Below are 16,536 nucleotides of genomic sequence, written 5' to 3' on the forward strand. Positions count from 1 at the left end.
ACCCTGAACATTTTACAGACACACTCATTTAAGAAAAGGAAAAGCAACTCTTAAACAAACGGACTTAAAAAGATGGCTTGAAGCCCTGGATTCCTTTCTGAGTAATTACCTGCTGGCATTGACCTCTCCCTTCCCAGAGGCTGCGGATAGGCAAGACTCTCTACGAGGGGTGCCGCGCCCTGTGGGGGCTCACCTGAGCAGATGGCACCGGCATCCTCGTGGTGCCCGCAGTTGTGGGAGAACCACCCATCGTGCACGCATTGCCACACCTTGGCTTCGTTCCCTGTGCACCGAACATCATCCAGCATGATGTGGCCAGTGCCTCCAGCAAAGTGGCTCTGAGCTGGGGCTGACAAGGCCTCGCCACAGCCGAGCTGCAGGCACACCACCCTGGCGTCTGTCATGTCCCAGCTGTCATCACACACAGTGCCCCAGGTGCCGTTGTAGAAGACCTCCACCCGGCCCTCACACCTGTGACTGCCGTTCACCAGTCTCAGCGATGCACCTGCGGGACAGGAAGACAGAGGCTTCTGAGCCGTGGCGCTGTCTCCAAAACTCTAGGACCTTCTGCAGTTACAGAATGCCCAGCACCCGGGCACATTTTTTCCACGTTAGGCTATCGGACTCTAGGTAGGGTGGCCTTATGTCCTGATTTGCTTAGGATAATACTGATTTACAACTGTTGTAGATCAAGTAATGCCTCTTGATTATTTTAGAGTCCCTTTTAAGCCCTCAAAGGTATCCTGATTAGAGAATAAATTGCGTGGTCACCCAAGCATACTCCACTGAGAGCTCTAGAATGTTCCCCATGCCTGCTGCAGAATATAAGAGGTCTGTTCTGGATGGTTTTTGTATGGAATTCAGCTGGAGTCAGGTGGGATGGTAGTTGTAGTTGGAGGTAGGTTTGTTGCAGAAGGATTTGCCCTACTGCATCTTCCCTTCCTTTGGAAAAGGGAGACCCTCATTCAGGTCCTCCATCTACACACACAGTCAATGCAAGGTATGTGATTCAGCCATCTGTTTCTTTAGCCAGGATGTTCTGATGGTAGAAAATGACAGCAAGTGGCAGAGCAGGGTGAGGGGTCAGCTGGGGGCTGTTACTGTCAGAGTGGACATCACTCAGGATGTCTAAATTAATGATGGTGGACTCTGTGGGTCAGATTTAGAAAGCATCTCCTCTCATAAAGGGAAAGGACACAAATTAGATCTAACTTCCCTCCAAGGTACATATCAGGATACCCACCATTCTCCCTTCCCTCTTGCTGAATGGCATTGTACAGAGCATAAAACCCTGTGTTGGTGATCATGGCATCACTTCTGAACACCACAGTCATGATGTTTGAAGAGGAGAGGAACGTGAGCTCTGTCCCAGCACAAAATCTGCCCATGGAGAGTGAGGCAACTAGCCGTCCATCGAACACTTCAATAAAGTCATAAGGGCACCCATAGATGTCCTCTAACCTGAGGAGGTAAAGGCACAGTAAATCTCCCCAAGGAAATCTGCAGAAATGCCTTAAATAAAATCATCATTTGCATCGAATCCAGCCAGAAACTGCAATCATCGCTGTTGCCTCCTTCCAGTCACGCGTCCTGCTCGTGACCCCTTGACCCCTTACATGTTGCCTGAATTTGCCCTTCTGTGCTTCCCTCCGGGCACTGGCCCCGGTGAGTCAGCCTTTCTCTGTGTCTCACCGGCTCTAATTCAGCGGCCCCCTTCTGGTCTCTTGGCTTTTGGTCTTTCCCACCATCTTCCTCTCCACCCTGAGTGTATCTAGAATGTCCCCTGACTCTTCATTCAAACTCTGCTACTCCCTGGGGTGGGGGCAAGCATCCATTAGGGTCTCATTGAGTAAAACACTCAATGGGATCTGGAGCAGGGAGAAATGGTGCCTTCTGTCAAAACTCCCAGGGCTTGCTGAGTAGGACTCTTCCTTCCCATGCCCCAAACTGCCTGGTTCCAACCTGGATGATCAGAGAAGCTGTCCCTGACCATCCTACCAAACGCTGTCCTCACCCACTCCGTTCTCTATCCTATTACCATATGTGTATAAATATTTTTCTTCATAGCACATATCAACTTATCACTAATGAAAAATATCCATTGAGTTACTGGTTTATTCAAGTACTATTTGCCTCTCCATCTAGAATGTAAACTCCATGAGGACAGAGATCTCTTTGTCTTGTTTGGCACCAGAAGTCCATTCCTAGACCAGGGCCTGCACAGAAAGTGGGCTCAATAAATATACTTCAAAGAATATCAACATTACTGGGGCTGTGGGAATGCAAGCTGATGCAGCCACTCTGGAAAACAGTATGGAGGTTCCTCAAAAAGTTTAAAATAGAGCTACCCTACTTCCCAGCAATTGCACTACTGGGTATTTACCCCAAAGATACAAATGTAGTGATCCGAAGGGACACATGCACCCCAATGTTTATAGCAGCAATGTCCACAATAGCCAAACTATGGAAAGGGCCTAGATGTCCATCAACAGATGAAATGGATAAAGAAGAGGTGGTATATATATACAATGGACTATTATGCAGCCATCAAAAAATGAAATCTTGTCATTTGCAACGACATGGATGGAACTAGAGGGTATTATGCTAAGCGAAATAAGTCAATCAAAGAAAGATAAGTATCATATGATCTCACTGATATGAGGATTTTTGAGAAACAAGATAGAGGATCATAGGTGAAGGGAGGGAAAAATGAAACAAGACGAAACCAGAGAGGGAGACAAACCATAAGAGACTCTTAATCTCAGGAAACAAACTGAGGGTTGCTGGAGTGGAGGGGGGTGGGAGGGATGAGGGGGGCTGGGTGATGGACATTGGGGAGGGTATGTGCTATGGTGAGCGCTGTGAATTGTGTAAGACTGATGAATCACAGGCCTGTACCCCCGAAACTAATAATACATTATATGTTAATAAAAAAAAAAAAGAATATCAGCATTAATCTAACATGATAAAAATAGGAGGTATGCACTTTGGCATTTAAACAAGAGTAAGTGGCCCTTGAAGGAATGCACTGTTAAGTGCTCATTGTGTCATACGTACACAACAGACATAATTACTCTTGTGCATGTGTACAAATTTACAGAATTTGAAAATCTGTTTATTGCAGAACACATCTGTTACAATGAAGTAAGAGCCAAGTACCTCAAAACAACCCATTTTTTTTTGTGAGAGAGAGAGAGAGCGCTAGTGGGGGGAAGAGGCAAAGGCAGAGGGGGAGAGAGAATTCCAAGCAGACTCCCCGCTGAGCATGGAGCCCAATGCAGGGCTTGATCTCAGGACCCTGAGATCACGACCTGAGCTGAAATCAAGAGTCAGATGCTCAACTGACTGAGCCACCCAGGTGTCCCACAACCTATTTTTAAAGTAAGAAAAAAAGATTACATTTATCTATAGTGTGACTGTAACAGGGGACACTGCCATCTGAGAAATGATTTCATTGGAAAACAGGACACCCTTGACTTAGCAAGAATGAAATAGCATATTTCAAATATGGATATAATTTTTGCAGATCAAGTGTGAAGGGAGTTTCCAAAGAAGCTGAAATAGAAAGAAAACCCCCCAAAAGAAGCAAGCTTCAGGCAGGGGTTCTCAGTCTCAGCGCTATCCACATTTGGGGCTGGAGAATTCTTTGCTGTGGGGGGCTGTCCTGGGAACCATAGGACACTTAGCCATGTCCCTGGCCTCCACCCGCTATGGGACAGTGGTACTCCACGCCCCCAGCTGGACATAAAAAGTGCCTCCAGCCATAGCCAAGTGTCCTGTGGGGTCTGTCATTGCCAGCTGAGCCTCCCTGGGGCAAAATAATTAACTTCATGTTCTGAGACACAAAAGGCAAATTATCAATAAATCTAGACTTAAAAACATCAAAACCTGGAAGTCAGGAACTAAGCTCTGGCTGTAGGCAACTCAGGAAGCAGCTCCTTGACTTGTATACTCTGAAATTATAGTAGGAAATTTATGTTGGGACAGTCACCTTGAGATTGCAGGGAGAGTGGGTCAGTACAGCTGTTTGGAGTAACCATCTTCCAGAAGTGATAAAACGACGCCCTGTGCCCCCAAATCATAGAACTGTGACTTTCAGAGATTTGAATATATCGTACCAAATCTGCTCACCTTGGTTTCAGTGAATGCATGGGTGTGGAATGAGTTAATGAATGAAAAATACATTTTGCTCACAATATACAATGTTGCCTGATATTAGTTTCTCTTCTCCCCATTTGAGAGGAATTTTGGCCATCAGGTAAAATTAATCAGATCCATCCCTCACTCCACTGCTGGCCCATTTCCCCTTTGAAGGCAGCATTTAACCATTCAGCTCCTTGATTCCCAAAACTGATGAACACGGGTAGAAACAGTGGTGGAGGTCTGGCACAGACTGTGAACAATGTCAGGAAGAGAGAACGACCCAGATGGGACCCGGTGTAGAAAGATGAAACCAGGTTAAACATTATCAGGAAAAGCAATTATTTTCATTAAAAAGTGACTCTGGTATATGTATACGCATATATAAATATGTATGCATATAAATATGCATTAAAATAGGATAAATTCCTTTAAAAATGAGTATGGGCGGAGAAAGAAGTAGGAATGAATGAATGGAGCTGTTTTATCTGTGGAAGAAAACTCTTGAAGGGGCATGAGAGACATTCTTGGAGGGAAGAGGAAGCAGACTTATTTTGTGCAGCATCAGAGGGAAGAATGAAGCTGAGAAAATGGGAATGAAGAAGAACCCGTTTGGGTTCAGCCCAAGGAAGATGCAATGTCCCCGATGTAGCTGGCTGAGAGTGGAGGGGTGAGGCTTTCTTGTGTGTGACCCTAGCTGAGGCCCCCTTGGTGGCCTGGTGTTAGGGATGCTCATGGGGTATTTGGGATATTCTCCAACTGCATAGGAAGTTGAGTTCAATGATTCTACATCTCCCAAGCTCAGATGACCAGACGAATTTTCACCTACAATGTGAAAGGATGTGTCACTCGGTGCTGAAGGCTGAAAATTTGTGTCTTCTCAAAACTCATATGTTGAAACCTAACCCCCAACAGGATGGTATTAGAAGGTGGGACTTTTCGGAAGAGATTAGGCTATGAGGGCAGAACCTTCACCACAGGATTAATGGCCTTACAAAGATTCCTGAAAAAGCTCCCTTGTCTCTTCTATCAGGTAAGACTATTGTGAAAATATGACCACCTCTGAGCCAGGAAGCAGGCCCTCACCAGACCCTGAATCTTGATCTCGGACTTTCCAGCCCCCCCAGGACTGTGAGAAATAAATTTCTGTTGTTTATGAAGCTACCCAGTTTGTGATATTTTTGTTACAGCTGCCAAGTTGACTAGGTACGTGGAAAGGCCACCTCCTTGAGGAAAGTGTGGATTCCAGCCTAATCTGGCCTTTGAAGTAGAAAAAGGCAAAGCTGCTTACTTCAGGCTTGGGATCGCCAGTTCTATGTGGAACTTCTCAGCCACATGTATTACCCAGATACACTCCACGTCAGTGGGGTAGTTCGTTGGATACCAAGGACTGGAGAAGGAGCCCAAGAGGCCTGAAATTACTCCCCCACAAGAGTTACTTCTTCCTGTGGGCAGACAAGAGACCACTGGTTGGTTTCTTCAGGCATGTACCTTGTCTTTTCCTAGGAGTAGAATCCAGAATTCCATCAAGCTCAACAGGGAATCACAAAATGGGAAGGGATCATGGTGGTTTAGGCATCATTGTAGCTTGGCTGGTGTGTGATTGTACCCCTGAGAGGGAATGAGGGGGAAGAAAAGATGTGTGACTGGTACCAGGGTGGGACCCTAAGATTGTAGGCAAGAGTGGAAATGGGATGGGACATATATGTGACAGGTGTGGGGTGTCTAGTTGATATCTCATTAATGCTCTGCCCAGCTTCCTGTCATGCAAACCAGCTCAATTCAGATGTAGACGATCCATCCATCTGTGAGGGCTCCATCCCACCAATTCCTTCCCCTCAGGCAGCCAGGACAGGCAGACATCTATTCTGCTTTTATGAATTATCAGAGTGATTCCACCTTTTACAGGTTATACTTTCAATGAAAGAGAGTTACCTTGTGGCGTAGGCCCACCTTGCAGCGTAGGCCCTTGAGGGATGGGACCTGCAAAAACCGAAACCAAAGAAAATCAGGAAAGAGCTCAGCATTGCAAAAGCATCGTATAGTTACATACAAATGAATGAACCTGTTACTACCCTTGAGTCTTGATACGTGGTGTGGGCTCCCTCATTTCTCTTTTCTCTCCTAATGTGGGATGTGGTCTCTCCCCTTCTTTCAGTGTTTCACCAAGAAATCACAGACAACGCACAGCTACGTGACTTGTTTCTCTTCTGCCTTAGGATCCACCAACCCCAGGCCTATCCTGAGATCGATCAGTCACGAGGCATCACCCACAGTAACATCACTGCGCTTATGAGCGCACACCGCTGCAGAGCATGCAGAAAGGCATAGGGACAAGGGACAAAAACCAGACAGCCGAGAGCCTGGGTGGGAAAGGCAGGTGGGACTAGCGTTCCATTGGGGTCGACGGGCCCCAGTGGGGAGCTTCCTCCTTTCCTGTGTCCTTTCGCCTTTGATTTCTGTGAGGCATATATTTCTATATTCTAGATGTATCCTTAGGCACCATTGCCTGGCAGGTCAAGGGCAGGGCAGGTTTTGAAAGCCTGTCCAATGGAAAGCTGGTGCTTGTCAGAGTTTCACACCAGGGATTCGTGGGCATGGAGTTTGAAGCAAATGGGTCAGATGCATTCGAGAAATCCTTTGTCTCCATGGTCCTTCTCCTTGGGCGGCATTGCCACAAACCGCTGAGCAGTGAGAGCCTATGGCACCTGGGCCTCTCAGTCCTTCGCCAGGAAGGGTGCTGGACAGCGGCAGAGTAAGTTTTTTCTGACCTCAAGTTTTCTCAGAAGCAATTCCGTTTTGGGGCGCTGGGTGGTGCAGTCGGTCAAGCAGCTGACCCTTGGTTTTGGCTCAGGTAGGGATCTCAGGGTTGCGATCTCCGGGTGGTGAGATCAAGCCCCACGTCTGGCTCCATGTTCAGCGAGGAGTCAGCTTATGATTCTCCCTCCCTCTCCCTCTGCCCCTCCACCCCCTCATACTCTCTCTCCCTCTCTCTCTCTCAAATAAATAAATAAAGCTTTAAAAAAAGAAGCAATTCCCTTTTGTTAAAATGTTTGAGATGCAGTGTTTCCCTGGGAGAATTAAATGGCAAAAGCCTTATTTTGTGTGTGTGTCCCTGCAAATATATAATGCTTTATTGAGAAGTCGTTCACCTACTGGTGGATAGTATTTAGACATAAAAGGTTTCCTTTTTCCCCCTAGTGTCTTTTATTCCATGATGCATTCTCTTATTCACTCAGTTATGCATCTGTGCCTCAGAAAAGGAATATTGTAGCAGAGAGAAAAGAGAAAAGCCTTCTGAGGTTTGCAACCCTAGATCGCAAGTGGGACTTGGCACAGAGCTGTCTGATGAACTGAAAGCCATGTCCTCTCTTCTTCCTCCTCCTCTCCGGCTCTAGGCTAGGGGAGATTACTCACTGGGGAAGAAAGGAAAAGCCAGAGGGCACCAAAGGGAGCTAGCTGCTTGTCAGTCCCCGAGAAATGGTTCTGTGAGCTCTGCCTTCCCTCCACGGCTGCTGCATGCTTTGTTGGTCCCAGTGCAAAATGAAAATGTGGGGCCTCAGCTGGAGGTGGGGAAGTCAATCGCCCTTTCCCATAGGTTCACTTCTGCATCCTACATGAGATGGGCAGCCTCCAGGGGATGGCGACCTCAACCTGGGAGCCCTTGGGATCTGGACTAGAGTGGGTAAGAGACCCCGCCCCCACCAAGTGTCCCTCCAAATGTGCCAAGGTGGTGCCAGCCCCAGGTAGGGAGAGGCTGCTAGCCACCTTGCCTAGCCCCCAAACACTACAGGGTACTCCTCAACCTTGACCTTCCCCACACCCAGGCCCCCGGTGAAGGCAGAGGGTGGAGGTAATCACTGCGCAGGGTTGGGAAGGAGGCCGGGTGGGGCCCAGGGTGCCAGCAGGCAGGGAAGTGGGCAGCTGAGAGCCTGTCCAGAAGAGGTAGGCAGCTGCAGGAGGCAGGACCACACGTGCTCAGATATCACTGGAGTCTTGAGTTTGGAGGTCACTGCCACCCACTGACTCTGAGTCGGTTACCAGAACAATGTGTACCCTTTCTCTATTCCTGCGTGGTTGGCAAAGTCCGAAGGCTCCCAGAGTAGCTCCAAATGGCTTTACTTCTCACGCTCAGCCTGTTCTTGACCCACTGGGAGAGTGTGGCATGGACTCATCTGTGTTTTCTCCCACACTTTCAATTTCCAACTCATGTTCCTGGGAAGCAAACCTTCCTACCTTCTCTCCTCCCCATCTTGACCTTCTTCTCAGCCATAGTGATGGAACTTCTTGCCCCTTTCCCCTCTTGCCCTTCCTTGCTCTGCTGTCCAGAGGGGAGTTTTGGCTGCCATCTCATTCGGGAAATGTGGCTGGTTCTCAGCTTGCTACACGTTGGAATCACATGGGAGGCTTTAAATATTACTGATGACCTGGTTGGTGTGAGCCCAGAGATTCTGATGTGACTGGTCTGGGTGCAGCCTGGGCATTGGGAATTTCAAAACTCCCTTGGGAGATCAGTGCCTAGGTCACTGTCCACCAGTGTCTAGGTCAAGACAGATTAGATTTCTTATTCACTTTGCAGAGATATTAGAAGTTCACAGTATTGGACCTACCTGGGGATGTAGGGGTCACATCTGGAGCCCAGGCCCCGGCATCTGCATGAATTAAAAAAAAAAAAAAGGTAAATTTAGGAAATCTAAGTTACATTTTATGAAGACAAGTGGTGGTTTCCTCGTGTGAGCAGGTCTCAAGCAGGCAAGGTTCATGTGACATAAACAAGAACAAGGGCACGTTAGGTTCTGGAAAAGGAGCTCGGACCCAGGAAAGGTTGCAGAGAGAAGGACCTGGCAATCGCATGGCTCTGCGTACATTTCTTTAGAGTGGAGTCAGGCTCTCAGCATTCTTTGTCAATCTGGCTGAGGGGACGTTCTTGTGGGGCCACCGTTCTCAGCTCCCCTGGCCCTGCTCTGTGCACACCCTCCATCATCACTCAAATTCTGCTGGTCCAAAGGTCAGAAAGAACCTGCCATGGGAAGAGAGGCTACCTGAGCAGATGACACCTGCGTCCTCATGGTGGCCACAATTGTGGTCCAACCAGCTGGAGCTAGGGCACTGGCCAAGGTGGTTCTCGCTTCCTGAACACTGAATGTTATCCAGGAGGATGTTTCCGGAGCCGGGGCCAAAGTGAGCCTTTCCAGGGGCCGCAACGGCTCGTCCGCACCCCAGCTGTTGGCACACCACCTGGGCTTCATTCAGGTCCCAGAGGTCATCGCACACGGTGCCCCAGGCCCCCTGGTGGAGGACCTCCACGCGTCCTGAGCACCGTCCAGATCCGCCCACCAGCCGCAGCTGGGGTCCATCTTCTAAATAGAGCAGGGTTTTAGTTTTGAGCTTAGGAAGTTTTAAGTAGGAAGGATTTCAAACTCCTGCATTTGTGTCTAAGGCAAATAAAGGCAAGAACAAAGCCTAAGGCCATCTTGATTCAGTAACAGGTCTTGCTGTGTGGGTCTCTTGACACAATACTGGGGTCCTGGGGGAAGGGGTCCACAACTCTGTTTTTGAACATGACTTGGGTAAGTGTAGATTTAATCCCCTGAAGGACTTGGGACACCAGGGTGTCTATGACTTCTTAAAGCCCAATGGGGATGGCTATTTCTGGGCCGGTGGGCGGTGGCCACCTGGAATGGCATGCTGTCTCCTGGAGACCTTCCCTTACTGAGTTCACAAGTTCTGCCACACTCACCTTGGTTTCTGTTTCTCTAGCGTGTCCCCAAGAGCCTTTGTATTTGCTGTTCTCTCTGCCTGGAATGCCCCTTCATTGTCACCCATCACACGTCCCCGAGCACGGTCTTCTATTCCCACTCAAGCCGCAGGAGCACCCTCCCCACCCAGGCATTCTCTTCTGTCCCCCAGGCTGTCTTCCCAGGCACTACCACTACACTCAAATCATCTTGTCATTTCAGCCTCACATCACTGCGTGAGTTCAATTGCCCATGTGATGCTCTTAGTGGGAAAATCTAACAGCGACACAGCAGGGCTTATGGGGCCAGTTGTGGGGTGTTTTAAAAACCGAATCCCAGGCCTTTGCGAATAGGGGAGTCTCTCAAGATAGAAAACTGTTCTGTCTTTTAAAGACCTGAAGCTTCCTACCTGACTCTCCTTCGCCCTGTGGAATTGCGTTGAACAGAGCATAAAAGCCAGTGTTGGTGATCATAGAATCACTTCGGAACACCACGGTCATGATGTCTGAGGAGGAGAAAAATATCACAGCTGCTGAGGCACAGAACTTCCCCATGGACAGCGAGGCAATCCTGGGGCCATCGAAGATTTCAACGGAGTCGTAGGGGCATCCAAGGATATCCTCCAGGCTGGGGGCATTGAAGTGGAGGGTTAGAATGGCAGGTTCAAGCTTCCTAGATCTTAAAACTTAAAAAAGTATGATAATCATAGGATTAAATATTTGGATTTACTTTAAACTGCATAGTGATATATAAAGTATCAGTTAACTTCTACAGATGTCTTATTCCAGAAGCCTTATTCTGTCTGAGGGTTGTGGGAGGCTTATGGTTACAACTTAGGAACAGAAAACCAAAAATTATAATGGCTCTGGCCAATCACCATCTACACGGAACATTAGAAATGCTAGTGTACATTGCAAATAAATCCTTCCCAGGCCAACACCCCGATGATCATCATGTAATCAACATCACACCCAGATTTTCCTATCTCTATATTTCACAACATTTTCCACACTCAAATTCTTGGGGAGAAAAAGCTTGATTTTAAAATAAAAATGTCAGCAGGTAGAGAGTATCTGCACTTTGGCAGTCACTCATGAGGGATGTGTGTGAGGCTGATTTTGAAGGAACAGATTACCTATGATAAGAAGGACTTTGGAAGTGTGCGTTCAAGGTTCTCACTTCCTTGTGGGCTCTCTGTGTCCTTAGGGTTTTAGTCAACAAAGACAATAGGTTTCTAGGATATTCTTTGGCACAGGGTGTGCCTGACTCCATGGACCGAACAGTAATTCAGTGTATGCTAAAGGTGGATTTTCATAGCATCTCACAGTGTTGCTGTGTTTGTAGCAAGCTGAGTGTCATATACAAGAAGGGCTTTGCGCAGACTCTGCCCACAGAATCACAAGTTGGAGAAGAGGTGAAGCTTTGACAGCAGACAGACCTAGCTGGTTAGCCTTGGGCAAGTCAGTTAACATCTCTGAGCCTCAGGTTCTCATCTCTAACGGAGATGACAGGGGCATATACCTTCGGGCTGTAGTGATGCTGGAATATTACAAAGCATACAAAACACATAGTACAGAGCATGGATACACAGCCAGCATTAAAAAAATGTCAGTTATTATTTCATGCCATGGAGATAAAAAATGTCAGCGCCTTAGAGAAATGTATCCCCTACATGCCAGAGATAAGGCCATGTCTGCCCTGGCTCCTTTCACTTGGAGGCAGCACTGAGAAGATCCAGGGCCTGGGGCTGGAGCACTCCCCTGGCTCCTTTCACTTGGAGGCAGCACTGAGAAGATCCAGGGCCTGAGGCTGGAGTAGGTGGCTCGTGGGTGTGTATGAAAGCCTTCTACTGCTTGTTTAAAGTTTAAATAAAGGAAAGAGAAAATCTAAGAGGATATAAGTATTGGTACCCATTGTATAACAAGGGCCAAGCTGGTAAGGAGGATTTGGGTGACATTCTTAGAAAAAAATTAAAAGAAAAGCTATCATCATAAGGTTGAGTTAAATATGTCAATAAACCACTTATTCAATTTTTCAAACTAGAAGCAACTTGTTGGATAGCGCTACAAAATTAATTTGATCTTCAAATTGGGAAGAATTTCGTGTTCTTCTGTCCCCCCCGCCAAATGTTTCCCACTAAAAGAAATATATTTATTCTGAATTCACATTTAGAAAGAATCTTCTCTGAAAAAGTCGTTTTCTTACTTCAAAGTTGGAATCATGAGTTCTATGCGGAATTTTTTATCCACATGAATCTCCCAAACACACTGGATGCCCGTCGGGTAGCTTTCCGGGTACAGTGGACTGGAAAAGGATCCAGAGAGACTTGACAAGACCCCTCCGCAGGCGCTACTTCCCCCTAAAGCCAGAGGAAAAAGGATGTCAGCATGTGCCCTGAGGCACCAACTATGGGACCCCAGTCATGACCCTCTCACACCTGGTGGTCTGGTGGAGTCAGGCAGTGGTCCACCCGGGGTGCGGGGGGCACACCCAGGTGTCTGGACAGACTTTTAGCCTAAACGTCTCCAGGGAAGGAGGGCCCATTCAATCTCATCCTGATGGGGCAAAAATATTAAAATATGGGAGTTCTCTGCCTTTTCCTCTCCCCTTACCCTCCGCCAAAGAAAATATTATATTTGTCAGGTCTGTTCACTATCTCCTCCTTCTTCTAAGGCAGAAGGATTCTTGCTTGTGGGGAAAGAGGCAGAGAGGATCTACATGGGGGGTTGGGGAGGAGGGACGAAGGGACAGATTCTATTGAGCCTGGGCATGGTGCGAGTTTGGGAAGGTTTGGGGAACAAGAAGCTCCAGAACAACTTTGGGGGTCTGAGGAGCCAGAGAGAAGGGGACGATGTGGCCTTCATTGAAGGGGACTATGACTGGCCACCCCCTTAAGTTCTTTTTCACCACCTTTTCTGGGTAGATTGTGTTTCCTTTAACTCAGTATCTACTGAGACTGAAACTTACAGGTCTTTGGATTTATAAGGGTTACACAAGTGAAATCTAATTTCTTCCGTATTGTATTTTACGTCATATTCATATAAATCAGTACACATGCCTATGTACACGCGTGCACATACACTTAAAGCAGCATGCCGTGCAAAAAAGCAAAAATCTTAGAATCATCGAATTATTTTAGAGGAAACTTGAAAACATAACATGAGTTGTTGACCCTGTCCCCTAAATTACCAAGCTGCCTAATTTGCTCCTTCCTGTTTTTGCCTAACTAACTGGTAATGCTCCCAGAATTCCAAGATTCTTGGTCTTTCCTACGACAGATGGCGGGAAGTAGGGACGCGCCCAGTCATCTCGGAGCTATCCTGTTGGCCGTGTTGTAGTCACAACTGGGCCAGGTCAGACAGACACGAGAACCCCGGGACGGGTTTCTTGAAACCTCTACACATGAGCTGGGACCCATCATGGGTGCCCCCTACAGGACCGTACCCGGAGAAGGCAGGCTGGGTACCACCAGGTGTGACCAGCCACAGTCTCTGTCACCCTCCCACCTACTCTGACCTGGGCAGATCCACATACCCCCTTCCCAGCCTGCCCCTTTGGCTAGCAAGTCAGTATTTACAGGCCTTAGCAGTGCAAATGGATGCCCCTTGACCGAGGGGCTGTGTCGGCTGAGGTCCTGACTCCCCTGGCGTTCTCACGGAAGGGGCCATGACAGGACTGGCCTGGGAGGTGGGCAAGCAGCCCCTCAGCCATGTTGTGCCAGCCTCTCTGTGTCACATCCTGGGCACACTGCCTAGCATCTGCTGTGACGGTTCTCTCGGTGTGGAGTTACATCTCAATTTAAAACAAGTGACTACCTGTTATATAATCCCGAGAAGCTGTGGAAAGACCTAGAAGGGGGGAAAAAAAAGGGAGGTCATGCTGACATCCAGGGGAAAAATACTGCATTTCATCTACAAGTTAGCGAAACGTGAAGGGGTTTCTCTGAAGTGTCAAGGTACTTAGTGCCATCTGAGAAAGGTCTGAAGGTGCTGAGTGAATATTTCTACTGTCCTGTGGCAGATTAAAGAAGGCCACACATTCTTGGACATGCCTCCTGTCACGAAGTGGGATCTACGTCTCCTTGCTTGAACCTGGGTGGCCTCTGTTTTGGCCAACAGAATATGGTGGAAGTGACACTGTGCTTTAAGAGACCGAAGCTTCCACTTCTTGTCTCTGGGAACACGGGCTTGTCTGTGGCACCCTGAGCCACCTTGCAAGGAGTCTGATTAGTCTCCTGCAGGAGAGACCGTGTGAGGAGTCCTGAGACCACCTGGAGAGGAAGAGGGCCCTGGCTGAGCCCACCCTTCCAGCAGTCTCCTCCAAGCACAGAGCATGTGAGTGCAGCTGTCCTCAAGTCTCAGGACCACCCTGTAGGCGAGCTCCACCGAGTGACCCTGCTCAGAGCTACGTGGAACAGAAGAATCTCCTATCCCAGCCCTGCCCAAATTCCTGACCCACAACAACATAACATGTCATTAAATGGCTGTGGTGTTAAACCACTCTGTTTTTGGAGTAGCAACACATAACCAGGATGGTTTCTTCCACTCAATATGGTCCTCCTCATTTCCCTGTCATCTATGTAAGCTTCAGTATAGCTGACTTATATAAAATGAGAACTACAGGTAGGCCTTCATTTGAATATCCACTGCCCTTGACCTCTATCCATGGCCTTGGAAATTTGGACAGTCCTCCCTCCCACTCATGATCCCACTTCTCTACACAAGTGTCCAAGAGAGATGCTTCTGCCAATGACTTATGACTTGTGTATGTGGAGGCAGCCAGGTTCATTCAAAGGGCGAGATGGGGTCTGCAAAGTCCAGTTCTGCTACTTTCTTTCTTCTCTCTCTCTCCCTTTTCTGAAGATTTATTTATTCATTTACTTGAGAGAGAGAGAGGGAGAGCATGAACGAGTCGGGGGAGGGGCAGAAGGAGAGGGAGGGAGAATCTCCAGCACACTCCCCGCTGAGCGCAGAGCCTGACATGGGGCTCAATCCCATGACCTTCAGATCATAACCTGAGCCGAAATCAAGAGTTGGATGCTTAACTGACTGAACCATCCAGGTGCCCCTAGTTTTGCTACTTTCTAATTGAGTTATCTTGGGCAGGCTTTTGGATCTCCTTAATCCTCAGCTCTGAGGATGAGATAAATTTATTCATACAGAAACCCCAGCATCATGCCTGCTCCGGTGCAGATGCTCAGAAATGTCTATTGCAATGAAACAAAATACCTTTTTGTTTACCTCCAGTATCATTTCAGAATTTACATTGCATGTGTTGGTCTGGTTTTTCTAATCTTTGGTTTTTATTACAGATGAATATCACTCAATCCTTAAGTTAGAAAATCTCTGAAAATAGGCAAAAGTCATAAGATCCCCAAGAGCATGTACTTTGTGGGCAGACTGATCAGTGTCAGTACTCGGTTCCACCATTAACTTACTGAGTGATCTCAGGAAAGTTACTCAACCTTTCTGTGCCTCAAATTTCTCTTCGGTAAAATATAAAATGCCTTTTTGCAGGATTAGCAATAGTCTGAGCAAAATGTCTCCCCGTCTTTGTGCTAATTTTACCTTGTCTTTGTGGAGCTGGGGTCAGTGAAAGGATGTGGTCAATGAGACTGGTGGCCAAGGGTTCAAATCCACTGGCTGGCCCTGGGTACATTACTAACTTTCTTTGCCTCAGTTCACCCATCTGGAAAAGTACTTGCTTCAATGCATTATTGTGGGGATTAAATGAGTTATATATGTGAGGGGCTCAGAACAGTGCCTGTTTCTTAGCATTTGCAAGTAAATTTGATATTATTATTATTGGAAAGTTGTCTGGACTAGAAAAAAATATGGACATACCTGGAGGTGTGGGAGGAGGCAGCTCTTCTGCATCTGAATGCAAAAAGAAAGGCAATAGGTCACTCTCTTTAGTGAATCCAAAGCATGGGGGAGGGGTAACGAGGGTGCAGGTGGCAGATCGAGGGGAAAGGGTGCAGGTGGGGAATAAGGGGAGAGGACCCTTGCCTTTTGGGGCACAAGACTCAGCCCTCCTCTGGCAGGGTCTCTGGCCTTGGGAGGGGTGCGACACAGCAGCTGGGTCATCTCTGCACCACCTCAGGCAGTGCAGGATTACCCATGGCCCCTCTTATGCTGAATCACCCAGACTACTTGTGAAAAGGCAGATTCCAGCAGCCCTGCCCAAATTAGTTAGTCGTGATCTCTGGGGCCGAGGCCCAGGATTCTGCATTGCAATACCACAGGTGGGGCTGGTGTACACAAACATTCGAGACCTCCCGTGTGCAACCTGGCGCTGCCCAAGGGTGTGTGTGAGCCCAGGGCTTGGTGCAGAGCAGACGCTCAAGGATTGTTTTATGAAAGAATGAGCAAATGCGCAGATGGATAAATTCCATCTGGGATGCACAGTTTCAAAATGTCTTCAATAAAAACATTAGAAATTACTGCCCGAGAGGGGAGGGGCTACCTGAGCAGATGATGCCGGCATCCTCGTGGTGGCCACAGTTGTGCTCCGACCAGCCCGAGTGGGCACACTGGCCCAGGTAGAGCTCCACCCCGGAGCACTGCAGGTTGTCCAGGAAGATGTTTCCAGAGCCCGGGCCGAAGTGGGCCTTCCCCAGGGCGGACAGGGCCCGTCCGCACCCCAGCTGTCGGCACAC

General features: G+C 48.0%; 1 protein-coding gene and 1 long non-coding RNA gene across 2 annotated transcripts in view; both read right to left on the minus strand.

Moving 5' to 3' along the window:
* Nucleotides 1–862: 862 nt before the first annotated feature.
* Nucleotides 863–6,115, minus strand: LOC145722121 (uncharacterized). The gene is made up of 3 exons (XR_014146154.1): nucleotides 6,076–6,115; nucleotides 5,432–5,585; nucleotides 863–1,461 (listed from the first exon to the last, which is right to left on the minus strand). It is a non-coding gene; the product is annotated as an uncharacterized LOC145722121 (long non-coding RNA).
* Nucleotides 6,116–8,708: 2,593 nt separating this feature from the next.
* LOC102747359 (putative DMBT1-like protein) overlaps nucleotides 8,709–16,536 on the minus strand; it is a 9,164-nt gene continuing 1,336 nt past the window's right edge. The window contains exons 2-7 of the mRNA XM_081823040.1: nucleotides 16,344–16,524; nucleotides 15,722–15,754; nucleotides 13,694–13,726; nucleotides 12,084–12,237; nucleotides 10,288–10,505; nucleotides 8,709–9,497 (exon numbers count right to left, since the gene is read on the minus strand). Of these exons, the coding sequence (XP_081679166.1) occupies nucleotides 9,124–9,497; nucleotides 10,288–10,505; nucleotides 12,084–12,237; nucleotides 13,694–13,726; nucleotides 15,722–15,754; nucleotides 16,344–16,524 (993 nt within the window). The 3' untranslated portion in view covers nucleotides 8,709–9,123. The remainder of the gene's footprint in view (nucleotides 9,498–10,287; nucleotides 10,506–12,083; nucleotides 12,238–13,693; nucleotides 13,727–15,721; nucleotides 15,755–16,343; nucleotides 16,525–16,536) is intronic.

Source organism: Leptonychotes weddellii, chromosome 6 (assembly GCF_054177405.1).
Source record: "Leptonychotes weddellii isolate Sample4059 chromosome 6, ASM5417740v2, whole genome shotgun sequence".
NCBI lineage: Eukaryota > Metazoa > Chordata > Mammalia > Carnivora > Phocidae > Leptonychotes > Leptonychotes weddellii.